Source organism: Equus przewalskii, chromosome 2, assembly GCF_037783145.1.
Source record: "Equus przewalskii isolate Varuska chromosome 2, EquPr2, whole genome shotgun sequence".
NCBI classification, from domain to species: Eukaryota; Metazoa; Chordata; class Mammalia; order Perissodactyla; family Equidae; genus Equus; species Equus przewalskii.
Genome location: NC_091832.1, coordinates 67286507 through 67313904, shown reverse-complemented (window position 1 = coordinate 67313904; position 27398 = coordinate 67286507). Strand labels below are relative to the sequence as shown.

Here is a 27398-nt window from a genome sequence, read left to right as displayed (position 1 = left end):
CCAAAGCCCCCCGGTACATAGTTGTATATTTCGTTGTGGGTCCTTCTAGTTGTGGCATGTGGGACGCTGCCTCAGCGTGGTCTGATGAGCAGTGCCATGTCCGCGCCCAGGATTCGAACCAACGAAACACTGGGCCGCCTGCAGCGGAGCGCGCGAACTTAACCACTCGGCCACGGGGCCAGCCCTTGCATCTTCTGTTTTTATCAGTCTGACTAGAGTTTCATCAATTTTATTGTTGTTGAAAGAATAAGCTTATGATTTCATTTATTTTCTTTATTTTTCTCTTTTTAAGTTTATTGATTTCCTCTCTTGTCTTTATTACTTCCTACCTTCTGCTTGCTTTAAGTGTAATTTTCTATTATTTTTCTAATTTCTTATGGAGAAAGCTTAAGTTTTTTATTTCAGAACTTTCTTTTGTTCTAACATATGCATTTAATGCTAGAAATTTTCCTTTAAGCACTGAAATAAGTTGAATATTGTAGATGTCAAACTTGCATGATGAATGTAGATGGTTGACTTTGTTTATTCTGTCTGGTTTTGATCAGAAAAAGTCCATTTAGTCTTGAAGGCTGTTTGGATCAGTGAAGAACTTCTTAATGTTAACAATTTTAGGTCATAAGTATAAACAATTTTAGGTCAATAATAGTTTAAAGCATTTATTATGAATTTCTAAGATATACGAGAAATGGAAAAATATTATAAATGCATTTGTGGATACCTAAGAGGCTTAAAGTTTTCATTTTATAACTCAATTAAGTTGGCATTTCTAATTTTACATCAAAATGATTCTTGAAAATGATAGAGTCCCAAGGAACTCTCAGATGAATAATCAAAAGCTAAGTAGGAGGTTGGCCCCAGGGCTGAGTGGTTAAGTTCATGTGCTCCACTTCTGCAGCCCAGGGTTTCCTAGGTTCAGATCCTGGGCATGGACCTAGGACCGCTCATCAAGCCATGCTGAGGTGGAGTCCCACATAGCACAAGTAGAAGGACCTATAACTAAAATATACACCTATATACTGGGGGAGTTTGGGGAGAAGAAGAAGAAAAAAAAATGATTGGCAATAGATGTTAGCTCAGGACTAATCTTTAAAAAAAACCTAAGTGGGATTACAGGTTGAAACTAACGATGAGGAGGAGGAAGAGAAAGAGGAGGAATGGGATTAATAATAACTACTATTGATTGAAATATGCATCTGATTAACCTTTATAATAATTCAAATGTACAAAATGTCTAACTCCACAAAGTATGAATCGGGAGAGTTTATTTAACTTACTACATTGTCCAGCAAAGAAGAAAGATAATTTGAAAGCAAGCCAGCCTTCCTCTAGTGAGATATATGTGTTCATCAACAAGGGGAATGGAGAGAAGGTCCTAACTTTTACTGGCTAACGTTTATTTTTTACAATGTCCAGAGAAGGTAATTATTAGATGTTTCCTGGTTACGTGCCACATGAAATTTGCTCCAACTTTTTCTCTTACCTGATACATGTATGTTTCTTTTCATGCCCCTCCTCCTCTAATCAGGAACATGGTAAATCATAGAGAATAAAGATGCATTAGATATAAAGATGGAAGGATTTAAGTCAGTGGCATAAGCATTGGCACCTCCATGGAGTTCCTAGGAATAGCTAACACTCCGTGTTAGGTGGGAAACCTCTTAACATTTCCCTGAGGCGTTCTCAAAAGACCAAAGTATACCAAGAAGTCATCACCATGTCAATATTTCTTTCACTTGGACCCCACTGGCATGGTATAGGCAAATCAATCAAAAAGAGAGATTATGGATTTACATGATCACAAATAAAAGACTGATTAAAATTCAGTTTAACGTAAAATAAAAACAGTAAAGACAGTTGATTTACGGATATTAATCTCATCATGGGACCCACCCTCAGGACCTTATCTGAATCTAATTACCTCTCAAAGGCTCCACCTCCAAATACCATCACACTGAAAGTTAGGGCTTCATCATATGAATTTGGAGGGCTGCAAAAATTCAGCCCATAAGAGGTCTCGTGAGATGTCTATTACTCTTAGCTAATTAAGTATTCATTTGTCACTTCCACTCACAAAAATGTGTAGAATATAAAGATGTCTATATTTGTGCAAGGTAAAAATTTTGAAACTTTTATCTAAATTAAAGCTTCTCTCCTTCACCTACTGCTGTCAGCTTCAGATCAAAAATTTGGATTAGATTGGATTAGATTGACATTTTTATCCTTCTTTGGGTCAGTCCCTCACACTTGAGAGTGATCTGACTGAGGCTTTCAATATCTCCAGTATTAGAGAAGAGTGAGAATGTGGGAAAAAGTTCAGGAAGGTCTTGGTCTTATTTAATATATATTTTCGTCACATAGCACTGATGCTCTCTAGCCATAGAAGATGTGTCTTTGGGACCACTGCAGGTTTTTAGGATACCTCTCATTGCCAGGAATCTTCTCCTGAAGTTTATTTATCAGTCTGCTCTCAGGGTTCCTATTAGTCCTCCTGAAGGAAGACTTGGAGCCAGATCCCTCAAAATGACTTATGACTAACTCTTCCTACTTTGTGGATCTTAATTAGTCCGTGGTAAACACTCACACATGCCATGTTCCAACAAACGGAGAGTGCAGCAAACTCTGGAAGTGCAATAAATTCTTGAAGTTCAGGCATTCCTAGTGAAGCCCCCCTCACTTAAAGCAGCTAGTTATCCACGCAGTCTGACCTTTAGCCTTTTTCCAGCGGGAGTCCACCATGTTCCCCAAACTCCATGGACTCATGTCAAATTCTTTAGGTGGTCTCCTTGATGATGATATCACCACTCTTCACTTTTCACTTCACTTCCCATGGCAGAGCAGGGAGGTCTCACAGAGCACTATCACCTCTACCCAAATAAATCCCATCTGTAATTTTACATAGAGCCTCTTTGACTCCTCTGGTTCGTGAATGACTAAGAGTTACAAAACTGATCTCTGGAATTTTCCTTTCAAACCTCACTAAGGTGGTCTGTCCTTCACTTTGGAATGTGGAGGCACTTGGAGGCTAGTGTTATGCCAGCAGTAAAACTGAAAATCAGTAAAACTCTCAGCAAAAACTGAATTATAAAAGGACCAAAGTTAAAATCCTGTTATACTGTTACATAAATATCTTGACTGTTTGCCACTTTTTTCTATTTGTCTATCAAATGACTATTTCTCCCAATCCTCAATTCCCAGAATGGAGAATGATACATGTTTTGTGTGGAGCAACTCATAACCGATTCCAATCCAATACACCATATTTATTTGGCAGAAATTTTCCCTTTAATACAAGATAAGAGCTGAATGTTCATGGATTTTAGTCCCTTACACATATGTTGTGAATTTTTGTAAATTATTTAAATACTAGTATTGCTTTAACTCTTATTCTGTCCATCTCTGTAGCTATTACATTCTTTAAATGAAGAAAAGTGATATAAAAACACCCAAATGCGATTTAGAGCAGAAAATGGAATTATACTTGAGCACGTGTTGGAAACATTTTAGGTGCATTTACTATGGTTTAAAGTATAAAAATAACCAATTGAGCATGATTTTAAAAAGTAAAATAATAAGATTGGCATTACCCTTTGGGTGAGTGACTATTGTTTCTGAATCTATCCTGGTATCATTGTGTGGTTTGGCAAACGACTGACAGGTTACTTTGAATTTTTTTTTTAAGTTGGGGGCAGCTTACCATATAATTTAGTGACCATCAATATTATCTGAATCATCTTTTTTCTTCCTAAACATTTTGTGACTTCTTCCTAAACATTTGATCTTCTTCTGAGACATATACTTCACTATGAGATTACTTATTAATTGCTACTTATCAGAACATTGACCAACTTTTACAAGTAAAGCATAACAAAATTTAAATCCAATGTCTTTATAAAACCAGGTATTCCTGAGAAATTAAAAATTACCTTCAAATATTTTTAAAAATTTAAAAGAATTTTAGCTATTAGTAAAGTTAACTAAGATATCTCACTTATTTTGGATTCCTTACTATAATACCATCAATGCATTTCATTAAAGAAGTAGAAAGCTGTTAACCAACTGATTATGATGTGCTCCTTTTGTCTTCTTCATTCCCAGGCCAAATTATGGTTAAAGAGCCAAGTCTATAAAGAAAACTTCTAATGAGGAATGCCTTCCAGCTTTCTTATGATACCAATTTTTTTTCTTCAGTACATTTCTTTTTTTCTTTTTTGAGATTGGCACATCTTCACTCACAGAATAGAATAGAAAAGCTATGCATTTATTTAAAACAGTTCAAGGCAAAAATTACCCTAAACAAACTGACCATTACTTTAACTGTGTAAGATATATTAGTCATCTATCTATGAAGATTAATTCCAAAATCCTAAAACTTTTGCTTGGGTTAAATTTTCTTTAACATAGAAATAGTAAAGTTCTTATTATATACCTAAACAACTTATTTATGAATTACCCAGCCGAGATTTTATTTAACTGAAAACTGCCTTTTCTTTAAAATTGTATTCTCTTGCTTTAGTTAATATTAACTGAGGGAAAGAAAAAAACGTTAAAACCATCTAGAATCAAGTATTATTATAAAAGTAAAAATCTGTTGGGAAGAGAGCATTGTGATATTTTTAATAATAGTCTTTCAGTGTCCTAATACGAAGTAAAACGGTAGGCAAAAGAGACCATTCTTTCAATAATGGTCTTTTTCTCATTAACATGGTCTTTTTAATAATGGTCTTTTTCTCATTCTTTTTCTCATTAACATCTCAAGAACATATAATTAACTGGATAACATTATCATTGATTTCTGTTATTGAAAGCTAAAGAATTTTTAATCACCAGGAGGCTGTTTCTATTTGTAAAATAGATTACTGTGCTTCGAGAGTGCTGGTTACTAATCTCTCTAAAAATATCAAATTAGAGAAAAGCTGCTGAAATTTTAGAATCACCATCTAAGAGGCACAATATCATTCTGTAGAAACTGTTCTAATAACTCCATGAAATGCAATTATTCACGCATTAAATGTCAGCATAATCTCTATGTTAAGTGTGAAATTCTGGACTGTGTGTGCTCCTTGAGTGTAAGCAATCACTTAGGTCCTATATTGAATTTATCATTTAACCTTTTAAAAATTTTAAACTATATGTGTTATCATCTCTAGATTATGTCATGTGCATTAGGATTTTTTAACCGTATTATGAGAGACATAGACAAATATGAAAGCAGCATTAATTTTTTGAAATATGAGAATAATAATCAACACAGAGTAAAAAAGAAGAGGACTGAGAGGTAAGATATACTGGAAAAGCACTAGGTTTAAAGTCAGGCGACTATTATTCTGGGCTGCCAATGATTAAGCCAATGGCCTTATATAAATATTGAGTCAACATTTTTATATGTAATATAAAAATAAGAACACTTACCTTGCCTGATACAGCCTTGTTGATAACTTGAAATTAAATAAAGAATATAAAAGTACTGTTTAAATTGCAAAGTGGCTATACAAACAGTAAGAAGTATGGTGCCTCTGTCACCTGTAGAACACCATGGTTTGCAAAATACACTTACACACTATTTTATTTGGTGCATGGATATGTTCATATGTTCATTAGATTTACATGTTATTTCAGGTCTTGTTAAATAATATATCATTGATGAAAATAATAAGAGTGTTATGAAACCTTGTTAATTGTTTGTATATTTGATTGTCTTTTTAATTCTTTGGAGTTAAAGTAATGTAAATTATTTACTACAGTTCTTGGTATATATTGAAAACTCGGTGAGTGTTGACCACTATGTTTGGACCATGGTATTAATAGTATTGAAATACTTCTTTTCTTTACTCTGTTACACTGATTCAGTTTTCATTGGGTTGGCGTTATTCTTGAGTATTATGTTTTGAAAAGGGTATGTAGATGATATTTTTCCTTTTCCCTTTCTTTTAAATTATGGTTTGGCTGGGTTTAAAACTTTTGAATCCCAGAATTTTCCTCTGACTTCCAGAGAGACTGATCAAATGCCAATTTTGTGGATGAGAATTCTGATCCCAGTTTGATTATTTCCTTTGTAAACAACCTGAGTATGTCTAAATGTTGTGTCTTAAGTTTTAATCTTGATTTTTTTCATTAATATTCCTAAAATGGGATGATCTCTTTTCATGTAAAGATGTGGTTCTTTAATTACTGCAATTTTTTCTTTACTGTTGTCTTCCTTCCATTGCTCTGCTCTCTTGCAGATATGTATACATTAAACAGAATGTCCTGAATTATGTCTCCATGTTTGGTTTTTTGTTTCATAATTCATAATTTCATCACTATGTCTTTTTTCTGATTAAATATTCTGAAAGACTCTGTACAGAATTAGCTAGTGCTAATAATCTCTTTACAACCCTCATTAATTAGCATCAGTCACATGAAATTCTTCTATTATTTTTTACACTATGATACTTATTCTAGTCTAGTAACTTCAGTGATATTCTTTATCTACTTATAGAACTGTAATAGTTGTAAAGCATTACCTTTTATTTGACCACACAGAATGTTACTCGATTTCCTCATCATATCTTATGAAATGCTAGCTCCCCCAAAAAACCACAAAAACATTATGACAATGAAGCCAATCTGAGGGGAGGCTCTATCTTGACAGTCTAATAGTGTCTCAGAGTGGAGAGGGCAAGGCAGGACATTTATAAGGGGGGTTGGTTTAAGGTATATCTTTTGATGAGAGAGTCCAGGCTTGATTGGGATTGGAAAACTTTGTGACATGAGAGTTTAGGATTGGAGGACACAAGCAGACAAAGATTTCAAGGTGAATGTATTAATTTCCTATTGCAACTGTTACAAATTACTACAAAGTTAGTGGCTTAACACCACGCAAATTTATTCTTTTACAGTTCTAGAGGTCAGATTCTAAAATCAGTTTCACTAGGCAAAGGTAAAAGAGTCAGTAGGGCTGGTTCCTTCTGGATGTTGCAGGGAAGAAATGGTTTCCTTGCCTTTTCTAGCTTAAAGCTGCCGACATCCCTTGATCCATATCCTTTTCTTTCATCTTCAAAGCCAGCAATATAACATCTTGCTTTTATCATCATGTTGTCTTCTTCTTCAGTAGTCAAATCTGCCTCTGCACCCTGCTTATAAGGACATTTGGAATTATATTTATGGCCAACCCAGATAATCCAGGATAACTTCTCCCTCTCAAAATCCTTAATTTAATCACATCTGTCAAGTCCCTTTTGCCATGTAAGATAACATTCATAGGTAACATTCGTAGGTTCCAGGGAATAAGAATTGGATATCTTGAGCCTTGAAGAGTAAGTAGTCATTCTATGCTATCAATTTTACTCCAACTGGGTTAAATTTAGTAGTATTCTATTACATATTATTAAGATAAAGTTAAGAGTAGCTGTTATTAAAATAAAGTTATTTTCAATTACATCTTCCTAGGAAATTGTTCCCTAAAATAGTACCGTAATATTAGTGAAGACAGTCTTGGATCTAAATCATAAGAGGCTATGTGGGTGAATTCAGTTCTCCTCTCTGTCTTAAACTCCTTGACATCTATCTACTAAGTTGTAAAGTCTTTACAGTAACTAATTTAGTAATTGGTTCATGTGTACAAACACTTTTGCAATAATCTGAAAAAATAATATAACTAAGCCTATCTTAATATCATTAGCTGTGGTAGTCATCAGATCATTAAATTTTATTTTGATTATATAATATATACATATTTTCTTTCCAAGCCTAATCCGATGTAAACTGAAGTCATGCTGTACTCTAAGATTAAAATTAATTTCACAAAAAGCTTTATCCCTTATCAGTCTCCCTAAAGATTCTTGTCTGAGGCTAGAGAAACACAGGGAATACAGGTTAACAGTTCTCTTACTTCAAGCTATGTTTCCATTTCTTTTCACTAATTTAGGAAACATCAAGCCAGCCCATGTATGTTGTCACTTCTCAATGGCTGGTAAACCTACCATGGGCACACCCTAATTCCTTCACGCACTCGAAATACTATCAACAAAAAGCCATCCCAACCAACCTTTCTTGGGTGTTCATGATAACAGAATGGTCTTTATTGGGGTTCTACCAATACTTTGAAGTTAAATATTAGACATTCTGTTCTTAAATGAATTTTGGTGATCCAGCCAATAGGAATCTCTTTTAGGCTATCTTTCTCTTATTCTGTCAATCCCTCTTTCTAATACACACACACACATGCACACAGAGCTTACTTTTTTCTCTCAGAACTGACTTAAGAGTAAGAGCTTATTGTTTTAGAGTTTTACTTTTACCTGCAAGGTCCTTTGCAAATGGGAATTTTTTTTTCTTACAAAGATGAAAAAGGCCTCAGTAGTAGATGTTATTTAATTTTACATCGATTTCAGCTATAATGGAAAGGGCACTAGCCATGAAGTTAAATTTGTATTTGAGTGTTGGCTTCATGACACGCTACCTGTGTGGCTTTCAACAACTTACTCAGCCTCATAGTCTCCTCACCTGTGAAATAAGATTAGTATTATCAGTCTCACAAGACTGCTGAGGTAATTACCAAGGAAATGCAGGTGAAAAATGCCTACAGCATAGTCTGCTTATATGAATAATAAATCTTAAAAACTACTGGGTAAACTAAAGATGTCACTTTGGTACACGTATTTTTATATTTTATATTTCATAAACAATCTCAGAGCCCACATTATATCTAAGACACTACGTGCTTTGAAAAGCAAGAAACGTACCTGCCTTCGAGAAGTTTAAAATTTAGAGGAAAAGAGAAATGCAAAAAATGAAAAGCCATGTATAATACAGATGCAAAGTAAATAATAAATAAAACTAGATAAAATCTGAAAAGACTTCACATCATAGGTGGAATTTGAGCTGAGTCTGGAATTTGCGTGAGACACAATCCATGTAGATGGAACACATGGAGAGAGAAAGAATTCTGTTTTTTGAGTCTATGTCTAAGAAGTATGTGATCAATGACTATTAAACAATCTATTGACAAGTATGAATAAAACCGAAAGACTGAGACTAAAGATGTGACCAGCTTGGAGATTTTGCACAAAATCACTTATTCCAGGTTTCTTTCCCTGCGTCTTTCCCTCTATGTACAAATTACATTTGCAGTATCCCTCCAAGCCAATTATATTGCACACGGTAAAAGGTCAGTGACCATTTACTTCCAAAAAAGTAGAGGTGTGATGTTTACCACTGTCTTCTCTATCAACAGATTAATAGAAAAAAATAGGAGAGTTAGTATCTCCAGATCTCCCAAAATACAAGAAATAAATGCAACTTTCTGTGACTAAGCTAGTGAATTAGATATGTCTAAGAGTTACATTAACTTTAAATTAACAAAAGGTACTATTTTTAAATTTCCTATTTTATTTATTATTATTATAGAGGAAATTTGATTGATTTGCCACTATAAAATATTCTGATAACTAAGGAAAAGTTCCGTTATGGTATAATTGTGGTGTTAGAAACTGGTGTCATCATTCGTATAGGATGACTATTGACCAGAGCTCAGTAAGACAAATAGTTTTCCAGAAGTTGGAATAGGTTTAAGCCAAATCCATCCATATTTTTTTAATGAGATTGTATTGGCTTATAACATTGTGTAAATTTAAGGTGTACATTATTATATTTCAGTTTCTGTATAGTCTGCATAGTCTAGCTTTTATCTGTCACCATATATATGGGCCCCATTATCCCTTTCACCCTCACCCCTCTTCCCTTCTGGTAACCACTAATCTGTTCTCCTTATCTATGTGTTTATTTATCTTTTAAATATGAGTGAAATCATACACAGTAGTTTGTCTTTGTCTGTCTGATTTAGTTTGCTTAGCATAATACCCTGGAGGTCCATCCACGTTGTCGCAAATGGCACAATTTTGTCTTTTTTTATGGCTGAGTAATAGTCCACCATGTATATATATACCCAATCTTCTTTATCCATTCATTCATTGATGAGCACTTGAGTTGCTTCCATGTCTTGGCTATTGTGAATAATGCTGTGATGAACATAGGGATGCATAAATCTCTTTCAACTGTTGATTTCATGGTCTTTGGCTAAATACCAAAGTGGAATAGCTGGATCATATGGTATTTCTATTTTTAAGTTTTTGAGGAATCTCCATACTGTTTTCCACAGTGGTTGCACCAGTTTACATTCCCAGCAGTAGTGTATGAGGGTTCCCTTTTCTTCACATCCTTTCCAACACTCGTAATTTCTTATCTTGTTAATTATAGCCATTTTGACGGGTGTGGGGAGATATCTCATTGTAGTTTTGATTTGCACTTCCCTAATAATTAGTGATGTTAAATATCCTTTCATGTACCTGTTGGCTATCTGTATATCTTCTTTGGAAAAATGTCTGTTCATATCCTCTCCCCATTTTTTGATCGGTTTGTTCATTCTTTGATCAATGCATTTTGACCCATCAGCTAAGTGAAGTTTGGTTTATTGAAGCCACAGGGTAACAAAAACACTATGCAGTTTACTAGCAAAATTTTATTTTTTAATTTAATTTTAGAAATTGCCTGTAGGTTCACTAATTTCACAGTGTGTTTTTCACCAAAAAAAAAAAAAAGGTGTAATCCAGCTATATTACTCTTCATATTATTAGTCCTGGCTTTGGCTAATTGGAAACATCAAATCTATCATTAACTGATAAATATTTAAATAGCTCTAAAAGGAGCTCTGAAATAGTTGTCCCAGAAATATTTGAACAATTGGAATAACAGTGACTCCTCCATAATAACTTCTTTTAAAAGTACATCAGACTATTGAATATATAAATGTGTGTTGTATTCTTCCAATTTTTAGCAGGAATAAATTACATCACTCTGTGTTTTATTATCATCGTCTTTGTCTTACCAACTAAGTACTAAGCTTCTTGCAAACAGGGACTGACTCACCCACGTGTAGTTCTGCCATTGTTTAAGGACAGGGGATTGTTGTAAAGCTCTAAAGAAAGAAGGCAGGGGGGATCCACATTTAGCCTTATTAGCATAGGATACCAAACACCTGAGCTTTCAAAAAAGATTAATTAAGAGTATAATTTCCTCTTTTGCAGCTGAAATGATTATGTAGCGTATCATCCGACAATGGGTCTCACAATGGTCCCAGCCACATGTTCCTATTTTGGGGAGGAAGCTAGTGTAACTCTGCAAGTTCTTCTTATTCACTTTGATTTATGCTTTGCTCTCAGTTCCTGAAAAATCCTTTAGATCTATCTGAAGACAAAGTGATTGCAACGTGATTGCTCTCTCAGACCAGGAGGGACTGTATGATGGTACCAGGGTTCTGTCTTTTCTACAAAGTCATACTAATGAATGGGGAATTGTTGCCTAAATTATTCAAAATCCGACTGGTGTCTCACTCAAAGAGAGGTGTTAAGCCTTATAGAATACACTCTGTACTACAGAGGTTTTCTCCCTCAGAATCATTTCATGATGTGGGGGGAGATTTTTAGAGACTTGCTTAAAAGAAAAAATACATATGCATGTATGTGTATATATATATATATGTATATATACATATATATGTATATATTTTAAGTGCGAAAGGAACAATTCTGAAAATATAGTCAAAGTGTGTAATGAGACCTTTGTGGTATATTCTATTCTTTACTTGGAGAAAAAGATAGTATCAAGAAGCAAAAATTATCATTATTGGTTTTCTGTATTTGTCTATATTTTCTACCATTAATTCTTAACTATCTGGCTATATAGAATATTTGTGCAAACAATAAAAGGTGATAGAAACTCTACTAGTTGGAAATATTTATTATCTATAATGCTTGCTTTATATATTTAATTACGAATAGCTTTATTATCTAATATTTTCCTTAGAAACATTATATATACAATAATATATAATATAGTAAGATACACATTTTTTCCATGATTTGTAAGACTCTATCTCATAAGTCTTTTGTTCTCTTAGTTCTAAGTATTTAGTACTATTTAGATTTGTGATGAGGAAATCAGGCTAGAAATAATATGATATAGTGAGAAAGGAACTGATGATGTCAGCCCATAAAACAATCTCGGGAAATGAGGTAGAACCTCATGAAGAAACAGGGGATTTCTAAGCAATGCATTTCTACTTGTTGAAATCCACTCAGACATGACATTTTTCCCTCAAATAAAACCTTTCAAGAGGCCTTCCCTTGAGCCGTTTCCCTACTTTTCAATTAAAGATTGTCTTTCCCCCAAATTCCATAGTACTTTGTTAGACTCTTATGATATAACTTATCTTCTGCCTTGAATCAACTGCAAATATGCATTTCATTTACAGTAGTAAAACCAAGAATAGCATGTAGCACAAACTATTATACATATTAAGCGTTTATATTAACCTTTTTCAAAAAATAACAATAATTTCATAGGGCAAATGACAAGCTATTATACATAAAACTAAAATCAGTTAATATTTAAGGTACCTTAATTTGCATAATAAATACTTGTATAAAATAGGAAATTATTTTATCTATGAACACAAAATAATTTATCTAATTATTCAATATAAGACCTAGGATATTTAAATTCCATAAAATTACAATAAATGTGAGCTACAGTTATATCAAAATACACATATTTTTCCAAGCTGTCTCACTCTTTCTTATAATAATATCAAAGTCAATTCCAAAATTTGATTAAAAATACATTACCAATGTACTAAATGCTTAGAGTTAAAATTCACAGCATTTGCTGTGCTACTCAACTAAATTCCAAGTTTAAATCTTTTGGGATATTAAAGATCATATTCTGATATTCTAAACATATTTTTCTTTATTTCCCATCCAATCTCAATTTTTCCCCTTGAATATGTTCCTTTCATACAAATGAATTCTCTTTTAGTTGCTCAACATTTTCATCCTCCATTTTCACTTTCCACTAATAAGAACCATTCTCTAAAATCCATCTCAATTGTAGTTTCTTTGGACCAGTGACATCTTGATATCATTTCTAAGCCTCCTAATCTCATTAGAAATATGAGAGTAATAGGAGGAGGGAGAGGGTGTTTCTGACTGAGGCCATATGATTAGGAAATAATTACTTTTATTAAATTGTCTGGTAAGGAATTTAACTGGGAAATTGCACATAAATTTTAAGCCCAGTCATGATATTATACAGTATAGAACTAAATTCCAGTTGTGTGAATTTTCAATACTGAGAGGCAATACCTAGAACTGATAATAAATCATATTTAGCCAAATTTCAAGTTAATTTTGTGAAGGAATACGTGTAACCAAAATTCTGACAGTCTATTGAAAACTTTGAAAAGGCTAAATCAGAAATGACTTCAAATCATATATAGAACCTCTAATAAAATAACCCTAAACAATTTACGACTTTGAGGACTTAGAGTCTTGGAGAGCAGGAAGACACGTAAGTCAGAGTCTGGGTGGGGGACATACACACAAGCTTGCCTCAGATACCCTGATTATATGATGTGAAGTCAAAGCCTTCCCATGATTTCTTTAAATTCTTAGCATCTTATGGTATCATAATCTTTTCTCCAAATAAACCTCTACAGCTACATGGGTTATTTCTTTTTTCACCCAAACTCAATATAAATAACTCATCCCTTTCCCTAGTTTCTGAAAAAGAAAAATTCCACATACAATACCTTTCAACAAATATTAAGGAAAGGATGTGAGTAACAAGGAGAAATCACAGAGAGTAATTACAGCTCACTATCCATTCTCGCTACTTGTCATATCTCATCCCAAATCATTTCCTGGAAATCCAAATATTCTTCCTTTATTCATGTGAACAATTCAACCTCCAAATTTGTACAACTGCTCACATTAAGATTCATTCTCAACCAAACAAAGGAAGGCCAGTTAATAGGACTTGTTATTCTTAGAAACTTGCTAGAATTTGAAATGAATATTTTCTGCTGTTGTGCTCCTTGTGCTCGAGTAGGATGTAGTACAGTTCTGGCCTGCGCTAAATTAGAGGAACCAGGAAGAGAGTAGATAATTCTACTAGAAGCATCAGGAAGGCGCTCCTGTGAAAGATGACACTGGAGCTAAAGTTTGAAAGTTAAATCTTGAGATGTTCACCAGAATCATAAGGTATATTCAAGAGATGGGAGTGTGTGTATGTGGCGTGGGGAGATTCCAAACAGATGGAAAGATGGAACAGAATGAACAATGCTACAGGAGTCCCTTTTGGCTGGAGTGTGTGGCTGTGTGTGTCATCATGTGGGAATAGAGAGGTTCAGCAGAAAGAAAATTAGATATGAACCCATACACATAGCAAAGGTCCAAGTTGTGAAGAACATTGCTTCCTCTGTTAAATCTGGATTGAATCCTACAAGTCATCTATTCTCAGTCATGGAAATGGGTTGCAGTATGCACTGAAAATATTGCGTTAATACTAATGAGCCAAAGTCTGAATGTCTTTTTCGATTCTATTTAATATATGTTTCCCCTATGATGTGATATTCCCATTCAGTTGTTTTACAACATACTCTGTTGAGTGGACAAGAATGGAATGTCATTAAGACTAGCATACTGGGATGTGTTCATAAACCTAGATGTTCCTAGGGATGTGTCTTTCATGTGAAAATCATCCATTCTATGAGCTAGAATAGAAAAAAATATTGAGAAGCATTGCTTTGGACATTAAGGATTTTAGGCATGGAAAGACAAATGACGCATCAGTAACAGAAATTAAAAGAAGGGGAATCACATGAAAGCAATTGTGAGGATAGATCTGACAGGACTGGACCAAATGACACATGAGCTGTGGAACGGTAAGAGAAAGGAGCAATATGCTTGTTAACCCATCCTTTAGTATTGGTTGTGTTTAAAGCCATTGAAAAGACTTTAGAACAACTCATCAGAAATGAGTCAGAGACTAGGGTGGCTGAAGACCTTCAGGAGAGTTTAGGGCATCTGGACTTGAGCCAATGGAGATACCCAAGGACCAATGCCCTGAAGGTGAGTAAGTGCCTGGTTCAAGGGAAGTGCCCTATGGAAAAGGAATCCCAAGATTTCTGTAGAATTTTCTCTCAGGGCTCTAAAAGTCCCCAATTAACTAGAGAGCTAATAATCTCAAGTATATTAAAACTAAGATATTTAAATGAAACTAAATTATTCATTGAAACCTACACTCTAGCAGGCATCCAGTCAGCCAAATATGTCAACTTGCATGGCTAATATTTCAAAGTCTAAAAGTCTTGAGGCACTCAGTTGTCAATGTGAGTGTGACTCAAAAGCCACATGAGAAAAAGGATTAAAAGTTGTGGGTAGCCTATGAGAGCTCAATTTGGAGGGATATGGGTTTATGGACCCTAGTCCCTGGATTAGCAATAAATAAACGAAATACAATACATGTCTTGATGACCTATTTATATGGGATGATGAAAATAATTTTATCAACTTCATGAGCAAAATATATGTGATTTTTCTCAGTCTATATTCAGTTTCAGATAACTTTGAAATTGTTCTGTCAGTTAAAGAAATCTATTCATTATTTACTCAGGGAGTAAATTCCAGAACCAAATTTAAATCTACAAATTACTCATGCTCTTCTGCATAGGGAGTTTAGGAGACAGTTTATTCTGTCTTTTAAAATGGAAGTGTTTTTCATTCCTCTGTCACAACCTAAATTCATAAATGACTAGAAGCAAAGATTATATTTTGATTACCTCATGGTAAGAATTCAAACTGAAATGACAGGCATTAGAATTTATTTTGCCTTAGACAAGTGATACTATTCCCAAATCCATCAATTTTCAAAGCAAGGAAAATAAAATAATTTACCACATACATGTTATTTTTCAGGTCATATTAGAAGTGTCCACTTTCTCAAAATCTCCAATTTGTCTAAGAGGTGAAAAAAATTAGGAACACATATATAAAAAAGGACAGTGCTTTAAAAGGTGTATATGCTGGGAAAATGACTGAAACAACAGTCTCTGACTCTTTGAAAAGGGCAAAACTACTATTACTGGGTTAACTTAAAATATATCTCAAAAATTGGTAAGTTAAATTACATTTGGTTAACCAAACAATTGTATTTATCAAGAACATGCTATTTGTCTCAGTTCAGGTGTGCATCATATCTCAACTGGGTTTCCAAATTAGCCACCCCTGCAACCTGCATCACTTCTTTTTTTTCATCCTTTACATTGCTATAGAGTGTTACTATGGATCTCAAATCAGATTATTTCACTCTCTTGCTTAAAATCCTTTAGATTTGCCTTGGTAACGTCTTTTCCGCTCTTCACTTCTCTCTTTTGCGTCTCACGTAAGTCAACTGTCAAGTCATTTCCAAGATCATTTACTCGCTCACATATGTGGTTGCGGGGAATTTTGCCCTGTCAACTAGAAACATCTCCCTCCCCTCCATCCTCTTCTCCAGGCTTGTTCTTACTCGTCTATATGATTTATTTGTCTCTGTTCACTTTTACTAATACAAATTGATAAATATAATGATTAAAATAATCTGCTTAATTCATGTATGTTCTGTACTTGTAAAAAAAGTTTTTTCATATTAGTTATATACAAAGCCAGTTCATTCCAGCAAAAACCTCATTAAAGGATATTTTAAAGAAATCATTTAACTTAAGTGACATGACCAGTAAACGAGAACATTTTAAAAAGAAGTCTCATTACATGGAAAATCATGGTATAGATTTGATACACCTTCTGCAGACAAGAGACATAAAATATAATTAGAAGGATAAGAAATGAAGCCATAGACAGCTCTGTGGTACAGCAGTATATTATCAAACAACATTATATAGGACACAATCAAATTTCAAACTTTAAGAACAGATAGCAAATAGGAAAATATATGTGCTAATTATAAATGAAAACACAGTGAGAGGTAGGGAGTTAAAAATGCTCTCAGCATAGATTGACTTCATCAGAGAGACTGGTGTTGGGTATTAAGGAATGTGTAGAATGTGGTTGAGCACAAATTCTTGAAAAAAATCCTAAGGAAAGGTCAAATTACCTCAAAATAAATGAATATATACCTATAGGTATATTATAGTCATTTGAAAAGTTTTATGGCCCAAAGCAGTTAGTCAACCAATTAATTTTTTCAAATAATTGTTTAGTTCAGGGGACAAAGTTAAAACTGATACAATAGTTACTTCTCATCCGCGGTTTTGCTTTACATGTTTCCGGTCACCCTCGGTCAACCATGGTCCGAAAATATTAAATGAAAAATTCCAGAAATAAACAATTCATACATTTTAAATTCAGTTCTGTTCTGAGTAGCGTGAGGAAATCTCCTGCCATCCTGCTGCACCCAGTCCAAGATGTGAATCATTCCTTTGTTCAGTATACACGCATGGTATACACAACCTGCCCCTTAGTCACTTGGCAGCCGTCTCGGTTATTAGAGGATCTGTCATGGTATCACAGTGCTTGTGTTCAAGTAACTCTTATTTTACTTAATAGTGGCCCCAAAGCACAAGAGTACTAATACAAAACAATAAATATAACAAATAGAATGATTAAAACAATCTCCTTAATTCATGTATGTTCTGTATTTGTAAAAAAGAGTTTTATCTTACTAATTACATATAAAGCCAGGTCATTCAGCCAAAAAGAGTAGTGATGTTGGCAATACAGATATGCAAGGAGAAGCCACAAAGTACTTTCTTTAAGTGAAAAGGTGAAAGTTCTCAACTTAAGGAAAGAAAAAGAAATTGTGTGTTGAGGTTGCTAAGATCTATGGTAACTTTTATTACAGCATATTGCTATAATTGTTCTATTTTATTATTAATTATTGTTGTTAATCTATTACTGTGCCTAATTCATAAATTAAACTTCATCATAGGTATGTACGTACAGAAAAAAACATAGTGTATATACAGTTCAGTACTATCCGTCCTTTTAGGCATCCACTGGGGGTCTTGAGACGTATGCCCCGTGGATAATGGGAGCTACTGTAATTGACTATTTCAATAGACTGAACTGGTCCATCCAGTTAAAATGATCCTTAAAAGATTGGTGGTTGCCAGGAGATGGGGGGGGTGGGATAGCGAGAATCGGGAGATGTTGGTCAAAGGGTACAAACTTCCAGATACAAGGTGAATAAATCCCAAGGAAACAATGTACAGCATGGTGATTACAGTTAACAATACTGTATTGTATACTTGAAAGTTGCTAAGAATGTAGATCTTAAATGTCCTCATAAGAAAAAAGAAACAACTATGTGAGGTGATGGATGTGTTAATTAACCTTATTGTGGTAATCACTTCACAATATATACATATATTAAATCATCACGTTGTACACCTTAAACATACACAATGTTATATATATCAATTATGTCTCAATAAAGCTGGAAAAATAAGATCATTAAAAGACAAAGTCAGTATTCCAATGACAAAATAAGTAAAAGGAACATAAAATATGTGCTTTACATGGAATAATGTTGCTGGCTTGAGCTTAATTGGAGCATAATAATTTGCATAAAAATGAATATAATGATTTAATATGCTATATAAATAGGCATGAATGACATATGCTTACTAGAAAAAAATTTTCGTGAATTACTAAGCATTCACAATTTGTTTTTACTTTTAGTGTTGAGTTTATTTCCAAAACATTTTTAATGTATTACTTTAAACCCAATTGTCAAGGAGGTAATAATTTTAAGTGGCAAAAGAGATGAGAACTGTAAAGAAAAAAAGTAACTTTTACATTACATTGTGAAAATATATCATTCTAGTAATCTCTCCGCAAGGATTTAAAAAAAAAGCTATGAAGAAAAGACTGTGGGCTTTTTTCTTTTGGCTACAGATTGTGTCTGATAAATCACTCATTACTAATTTTCCTTATCTATAACTTTCAGAGCTATTTTTCTTTTCAAAAAGATATATGTTTCATTTTCTAGCACTTACTCCAGTAGAAATTCCGGGGGATCCTAGTCTGGCCAGAAATGAAATGTCTTTTGGTGGACATTTGCACACTCCATGGGTAAAATTGCCTAGATAATGTACACATATTTAACAGTATTTCTTAATGTTTTCAAATACATTTTCTCCTTTATACTTTAAAATAGCCCTTTGACTGATAGCACGTAGCACAATTGTCACCAAGGCAATAAATGGTACTGTGTACATGAGAGCTGTCCAAACAAGTCTTTTAACTCTTAAAACAGGGGAAATAAAGTATCATTTTCCCATGCCTCAAAAAACCTTTAATTTTCTCAAAGAAAAAACTACATAGACACAAAGGACTTAGTAAAAGGCAGTGACAAATAGCAGAAAATAAAAAAATTTCACATTTAAAGGCATGGCTGTTCTTTCAAAAGTTTAAATCTTAAATTCCTCTAGGATTATAAGATTCACCAGAAAATGCTTGAGGTGAGGAGAACCCAACCTAGGAATTTACATTAGAATCTGCTATCTGAACTTAATTTAATAAATAAAAAAACAATCAAAGGCTATTTTCCTAATAGAGTCTCACCCAATGGGGCAGGTTAGAGAATAAGGGAGATAAAACTCATGCTGTCTCCTAATAAACAGCTTCCAGAATTGAGGATTGGCTCAAGAGAACTTCATTTCTAGATCTCCAATAAACTTGAGATAGAAGCAAATTGGACATTAATTTGTAAGTGCAGACTATGTTCTTATTTTAATTACACATATCTGTCCATATAGGCATTTAAGAATATTTCACTAACATGGGTGTACTTCTAAGTATGAAAATATGGCCACAGCACAATATTATATGGTTTCCAGTCTACCTCAGGTAGACAACTTCATGGTTATTAATATCAGTCAAATGGAACCCAAATTGAATTCAGTTCTTATTTTTAACTCAAGTGAACAATGTTCTTAATCCTCCAAAAGTCTTTTCATAAACATTTTGATATTGGTATATTTCTTGGACTATAAATTATGCTCCAGTCTTCTTCTCATTAATTAATTAATTTTCTGCTGTTAGACATAGGCACTAGAAAACTTCATCTTCAGCTAAGATGTTAAAGCAGAAGAGCTCGGCGAATGCCTGAGTTCGGAAGATCTGGTAGACTTGCTTGCTATGGGAAGGCGTTTTTTTCCCAATGTTTCTGGGCACGTTGATGACAAACAGGGAGAGAGGTCCCCTTCTTAATAAATTTTGATTGACAGTTCTCTTGTGCTGAGTGTGATCATATGGTACCTAGTCCTTGCTGGCTCTGCCTGAAATGACAGATCTTGTGAATTCAAAGCCTAACTTAAATGTTCTGCCATTTTATTACTGGCAAGAGAGAGAATTTAAGTGGAATGTCAGTCAGGTTTTTATGTTTTCATCTGCAGCAGCAAGCTTCAGCTAAAAATCCTCTGCCCTATCTATGTCACCTAGATTTTTATGAATCCCATAATCCAAATTCAAATACTTCAATTTTCTCTAATATGATTTTAGGGGCCCTGATGTGTAAAAAAAGCTGTGATGGCAAGTGCCACTTCTAATTCATATGAATGACATTAATCCCTCCAATATGGTTCTCTTTTCAGTTTCTATAAAATAGTCTCCAATTCCTAAGAAAATGCTTACTGTTTATTAAGAAGATATATATTTATTTAATTATTACATTTTTCTACTATTGGTTCTAGTGCCTCAGTTTCCTAGATGAGTAATAGATGTCAATAAAGCGGAGACCAATGGATTAAAAAGTACTCAACCAAATTTGCTCTTTGCAAGTAATATACAATTAACACATTTGTTTAATAGACATGTGTATGTCTTAGAGTAATTTACACAAATAGAATATACTTTTGTTTTCATTTATCTTAAAAAAAATGTTGAATTCTTTCTTGTGAATTACTGCCCATTTCTTTCTCATTGACTCTTCCCACCAGGTGCAAGGAACCATCTTCCCAGCTCCCAATTTCAATCCCATAATGGATGCCCAAATGCTAGGGGGAGCACTCCAAGGATTTGGTAAGCCTAATAATTTCTATCTTTTATTGTAATTTTTTTTCACTTTACCTTGGTTTAAGGCTATAATATCGGTGTAACCTAGCTCCAAAGAGCCCTGCTGTTTGAATTCTTCTTTGGCCACACCAATCTCAACGAGCTATGCCAACCCCAAGCACTTGCTTCTGCACTCTCCCGTCACTGATCTCGTTGTCACTGTACTTCTCCTTTTGTCTCACTTGCTGACTGGGTTGTGAGTTCCCAGAGCATGGAGGCTGGCATGTAGGTGCTTAAGAAATGGATGTTCAATGAATGAAACTAGAGTTTAGAAAAGGAATATAGAAAAAAGGAGGAAAACTGTTGAGTTCTCTTAAGAAAGATTTAATCCTTAAGATATGATACGGAGCTGTTAAACATCCGTATATTTTCCTTAAGTAAAACCTGTTTTAAGAAGACTTCTGTGAGCATGAAGATAAACCTTGACAACTTAAAGGAAACATTTGCATTTAACAGGCAAAGCCTTTCATAAGAAAGCAAGTTCTTAACTTTAAAGACAAGGTCGCCTTTAGGAGAACTGTACTGTGTGTGTGTGTTCACACGCGCACGCATGCTCATCTTTGTGTTTTATTCACTAGTAGAACCCCATAGGAAAACAATAGAGGACTTTAAATATGCTCTCTAAAGTCGACTTTAGGAGTTTGCAGTGCTTTCATGCCTTTTAAAATATCAATCATCACTAGAAAAATATACTGACATACTAACAAAAAGTTATGGATTAACTTTTTCTCCAGGAGGGTAACTTTTGCTTTAAAACTACGAATCAGAGCAATCTATTCACTGAAAAATTTTCTTTGCTCCAGCTTCAATTTTCCTGTCATTGCAGTTTTAGGATCAGAATATGGATTTATTTTGACTATCATAATTTTATGCTTGTCAGTGTTGTAGGCTGAAGAATTTCAGGAGGTTTTGGTTTCATTGCAGTGTTCACTCTAGCATGCCAGAGCAAGAGCACAGCTCAAAAATGCTTTAAAGGTCCATCCATCCTGATGACCCTGGCAAAGTGCAATTGAAAAAGACAACTGCTCATGTTTTCCTTGGCTGCTGTGGGTTTTTTCTTAGCTCCATTATTATTGATATATAACATTGTATAAGTTTAAGGTGTACAATGTGATGATTTGATACACGTAAATATTGTGAAATGATTAATACAGTAAGGTTAGTAAACACGTCCTTCACCTCACATAATTACCATTTTGTTGTTATTGTTATGGTGAGAACATTTAATACGTACTCTTTCTTCATCCATTCATCTGTCAATGGACACCTGGTTTCCATGTCTTGGCTAATGCTGCAATGAACATGGGGGTGCAGATATCTCTGTGAGACAGTGATTTCATTTCCTTTAGATAAATATCCAGAAGTGAGATTACTATATCATATGGCAGTGATATTTTTCATTTTTGGGGGAACCTCCATAATGTTTTCCATAATGACTGTACCAATTTTCATTCCCATCAATAGTGCACAAGGATTCCCTTTCTCTACAGCTCTAGTCTTCTTGATAATACCACTCTAACAGGTGTGAGGTGATAACTCATTGTGGTGTTCATTTGCATTCCCTGATTTACATTTAACTTGTTCTTTTTTTCTAATTTCCTAAGGTGGAAGTTTAGATTTTTGATTTTAGGTCCTTCTTCATTTCTCACATATTTATTCAAGGCCATAAGCGTTGCATTTGCTGCATCCCACAAATTTTGATTGGTTATACTTTTATTTTCATTCAGTTTGAATTTTTTTTAATAATCTTGAGACTCCTTCTTTGACTTATGTGTTATTTACAAGTGTGTTGTTTCATCTCCAAGTATTTTGAGGCTTTCTAACTATCTTTCTATTATTGATTTCTATCTTAATTCCTTTGTGGTCTGAGAGCATATTTTGTACGGTTTCTATTTTAAACTGGTTATGGTGTGTTTTATGACCCCCAGAATGTTGTCTTAGTGCTACATGAGCCTGAGAAGAACGTGTAATCTGCTGTTCTTGGATGAAGTACTCTATAGATATCAATTATATGCAGTCGATTGATGATGTTGAGTTCAATCACCTCCTCACAGATTTTCTGCCTGCTGGATCTGTCCATTTCTGATAGAGAGGTGTTAAAGTCTCTAGATACCATAGTGGATTCATCTTTCTCCTAGCAATTCTATCAGTTTTTGCCTCACGTATTTTGATGCTCTTTTGTTGGGTACATACATAAGATTTGTTATGTATTCTTGAAGAACAGGCCCCTTTTTCATTATGTAATGGCTCTTTTTATCCATGATAATTTTCCTTGCTCCAAAGTCTTCCATGTTAAAATTATATAATTACTCCAGCTTTCTTTTCATTATGTTAGCATAGCATATCTTTCTCCATTCCATTATTTTTAATCTATCTGTATCTTTATACTTAAAGTTAGTTTTTTTTGTAGACCACTTAGTGCTATTTAAATATAATTTGAAATTTTAGTAATAATTATTTTCTTGCCTAGTAGGCCACTGTTTCCTATGTGACCACACAGTCAATGCTCATTATTCACGGATTCCATATTTGCCAATTTATCTACTTGCTTAAATTTATTTATAACTCCAAAATCAATACCTGTAGTGCTTTCATGGTCACTAACAGACATGTGCAAAGAGGTGAAAAATTTGAGTCACCAGACTGCCTATTCTCAGCTGACACTGAACAACAAGGTGATGCTCTGCCTTCTTGTTTCAGCTCTCACACTGTAAGCAAGTGTCCTTTTTATGGTCTATCTAGTGCTACACTTTTTGATATTTTATGTTTTTTGTTGGTGATTTGGCTCTTTAAAATGGCTCCGAGCATAGTGCTGAAGTACTGTCTAGTGTTTCCAAACACAAGAAGTATTATGGAGAAAATATGTGCATTAGATTAGCTTCATTCAGGCATCAGTTCCGACGCTGTTGTCCATGACCTTAATGTAAATGAATCAGCAATATGGGACATCCTGAAAAAGATGAAAAATAAAGAGAAAATTCATTGTTCTGTGCATGAGGCTGTCTAGAAAATGCTAGAGTAACATCCATGCTCTGTTATGAAGCTATGGAAAAGCAGCTAAATTTGTGAGTTCGTGAGATGATAATTGATAACAATAATTTAAAAAGTGTAGTGGTCAGCTTTCTTTTGAGAGTAGTGCTGTCTGGCTTGCATGTTTCAAAAGGTGATAGAGCATAAAAATTGTTAAACTTTAAGGTTAAAGTTCTACAGATCAAGAGGCTGGAGAAGAATAATTCCTTAAAATATTCTTAAAAAATACTCCCTAAGTTTTATACAGGAAAAGCATAGGCGGAAGAGAAGGTTTTCAATGCTAATGAGACTGGTTTGTTTTACAAGAACATTGGAAAACAAATACATATAATGTAAACGGCATTTCTGTTGACAAAAATGCTGTAACCAGAAGGTCGTAGAAACTTAACCTTATGTTTCCCCCAGGAGCAATAGTTCAGGATTTACTAATTCAGTCTTCATGGTGACTTTGTAGAAAACTATGACAAATAACAAGAATCAACTGTACATTGTAAAAGCCTATAAAATGGTATGGTTCATCATACTAGCCTTTTCTGTTAAATTAGAAAATAAGAATTATCTAGAAATTTCTGTCCTAATGCAATAAGACAAGAAAGAGAAAAACATACAATGATTCTACAAAAGAAACCAAAATTCCGATTTGAAGAGGATATCATTGTATATCTCAAAATCTAAAGTAATCAACTAAAAAGTTACTACAAATTATGAGAGTTCAACAATTTTTCTGGATATAAAGTAAACACAAAATTTAATATTATTTATTTAATTAAGCAATTGTGTGTTAAAAAACAAAAGAAAAATATAACTTGAAATATCAATAGAAATGCAAATATGAATAATTTTAACAAAATAAAGTTGCTCATCATTTGCCAAAACTCTACAAATCTTTGCTAAGTCTTGTAGGAGAAAAACCAACACTTAAATAATTCAGCAGATACATGATGTTAGTCACAGAAAGGAAACTTGACAGAAAGACAACTTTTCTAAATTGATTCCTAAGTTTACAGTTATTTTGACAACATTTTTGAGATCCATATAAAATTATTCCAAAATATCTCTGGCAGGATAAATGAGCAAGAATTGCTATGAACACTTTGAAAAGTAAAGAGTAATTCAGAGAAGTATGTTGTGAATAATTTCAACAGAAAAACAACAAAAAACAGAAGACTATAAAAATTAAGTAAATGTGATGATAGTAAAAATAACAATGGATATAACTGAAAAATCTATTATTAAAAATATGCTCATTTTGGAATGCCCATTAAGCAGGTAACAGACTCCTCTCGAACTACTTAATATCCCTTGAGCCCCCAGCTTTAACTGGGCTAGTCCCAGGACACCACGTTGCTCTATGCCTCTACTGGAGGCTGCCGTGTTTTCTCACAAACCATAAATTTCAGTCTTTGAAGCTGATTCTATACCTCCCTACTTTCATTTTCCAGCTTTCAGATCATTTCTTGTACCTGTATGAAACACCTTGCTCTTCCTTCTGTTCCTCAATGACACAGCCATCTACGTAAATCCTAGTCATCTGCCTTCATTCACTGGATATTTCAGCAGCTGACTCATAGTTTTCCTATGATCCTACAGCCATCCAGCGTGGCTTTAAGTTCCAAAAAGATGATCTGATTAATATCCTAGGCTTTCCATTTATTTTTCTCCTTATCTCCATTAAATACGTCCTTTAGTCAAAGAAAAATTGTACCACACAGAATTAAACAGGCTAGGGAGACTTTATTCAAGACTATTGCAATAGGGATCAAGACTACCACGATAGAGGAGAGAGACTGAACTCAATTTCTCTGAAACAAAAGACAAGAGAGTTTTTAAGCACTAGGTTGAGCTAATGGAAAAGTACTGCAGATTACCAGGGGCTGAGGGCATTGGTCAATGTGATTAGGTCATCTGTGTTTGCTAATTAACACATATGGAACTTTGGTTCCTACCCTCCCACAGAGAATAGGAGATAGGGGCTCCATCTTTCCTTATGATTATATTTCAAAGGGATGACTCCCAATTCCTTGAGAAAGAAATTTCTGTGTTGTAAAACTGGCAAGTGGTTGGGAGGAGATTTCATAACAAAAGGGTAAGGAAAGAATTTACAATTGCAAGTTTTCCAAAGTAAAGGCTTTCAGAAAAGGGAGTCAAGGACCTACAGTCAGGAAAAAAACCTGTCTAAATTTTAGTCAAGCTGAGGGGAATGTTAAGGCCTTCTTGGTCACTCTGTCTATAATTACAGCTAAACTTATCTAAACTAGTTGTGTATACAGATGCTGTATCAGTTCAATGAGCTGGTATACGAGGAAATGGAGCCCTCATAGCCCAGAAACAGAGCCTCAATTATGGGAGAGAGAAACCATGTTCCATGCAAACCACGAGAGGTTCACACCATCCCTCAGAAGGGTGCACGTCCCTTGTACTTTCATAATTTTCTTCTCCATTACTCTTCCTTCTTCTGGAGATTCTGAACTACAGGAGTTGTTTTTGTCTTAATGTATGTTCATTATAAATCATATCTCTCAACTGTAAAATGAGAAAGGAATTGTGCCCATTTAAACACTAATCAGCTTGAAGGTCAGGGAAGACTTTTCTTGGTGGGGCAGGAGAGATGGTTGAAAAAACACCATATTCTTTACTCCTCTGTATTTTTCATTGAATTTTTTTAAAGGAAAATCTGTAGTAACAGCACCAAAATGTGTGATAGGAAGAACCTAGGCTTCATCATGTGGTGCTTTGCGATTTCCACTTTTAGTTAAAACTGCTCACTGCTCTTAAGTACCATCAGGAATAATGCTTGCACTTTGGTTTTGATCCTTAGATAATGTGTTCTTCCTCACTATAGAGCAGCAACTTCACTAACCTTCAAACATTATTCGTTTCCAGGATGTGACAAAGACATGCTCATCGACATTCTAACTCAACGCTGTAACACACAAAGGCTGATGATTGCAGAGGCATACCAGAGCATGTACGGCCAGGTAAGGTCGCTTCATCTTGACCTCCTTCTAGGGCAAACTCCTGAGAAATGGCAATGCTCTCAGAGAATGGGTACTGTTATTCTTTCCAGTCTCGCAGGTTACAAAGATTTCAGACTTCTCTGTATGTCAGAAACAGCTCCTACGCCTCTAACATGTTTGAAGGAATATAAAAAAGATACATCATCAAATGTGTCTATGTGTGAGGTATGGTCACCCTCACAGTGACTCCACCAGTCCTCTCTCAAAAATCGTTCAGCTTCATAGAATCAAAGTTCTGATGGCCTTACACTGCCAGTTGGTCCAATTATGCTAAAAATGTTATGTGGGAAACGCCCCTGTGTCAAGCTTTAGCCAAGGCAAAGAAAGAACTAATGACCATCAGGTCAAAAAACAAGATCTTTTCCTGCAATTCACCACAGGTCCTCACCTAACTCTCAACCAAAGTGAACTCCCTACTAGC

General features: G+C 34.4%; 1 protein-coding gene across 1 annotated transcript in view; it reads left to right on the top strand.

Moving 5' to 3' along the window:
- Positions 1-20816: 20816 nt before the first annotated feature.
- Positions 20817-27398, top strand: part of ANXA10 (annexin A10) — a 52590-nt gene continuing 46008 nt past the window's right edge. The window contains exons 1-2 of the mRNA XM_008529081.2: positions 20817-20897; positions 26844-26938. Of these exons, the coding sequence (XP_008527303.2) occupies positions 20858-20897; positions 26844-26938 (135 nt within the window). The 5' untranslated portion in view covers positions 20817-20857. The remainder of the gene's footprint in view (positions 20898-26843; positions 26939-27398) is intronic.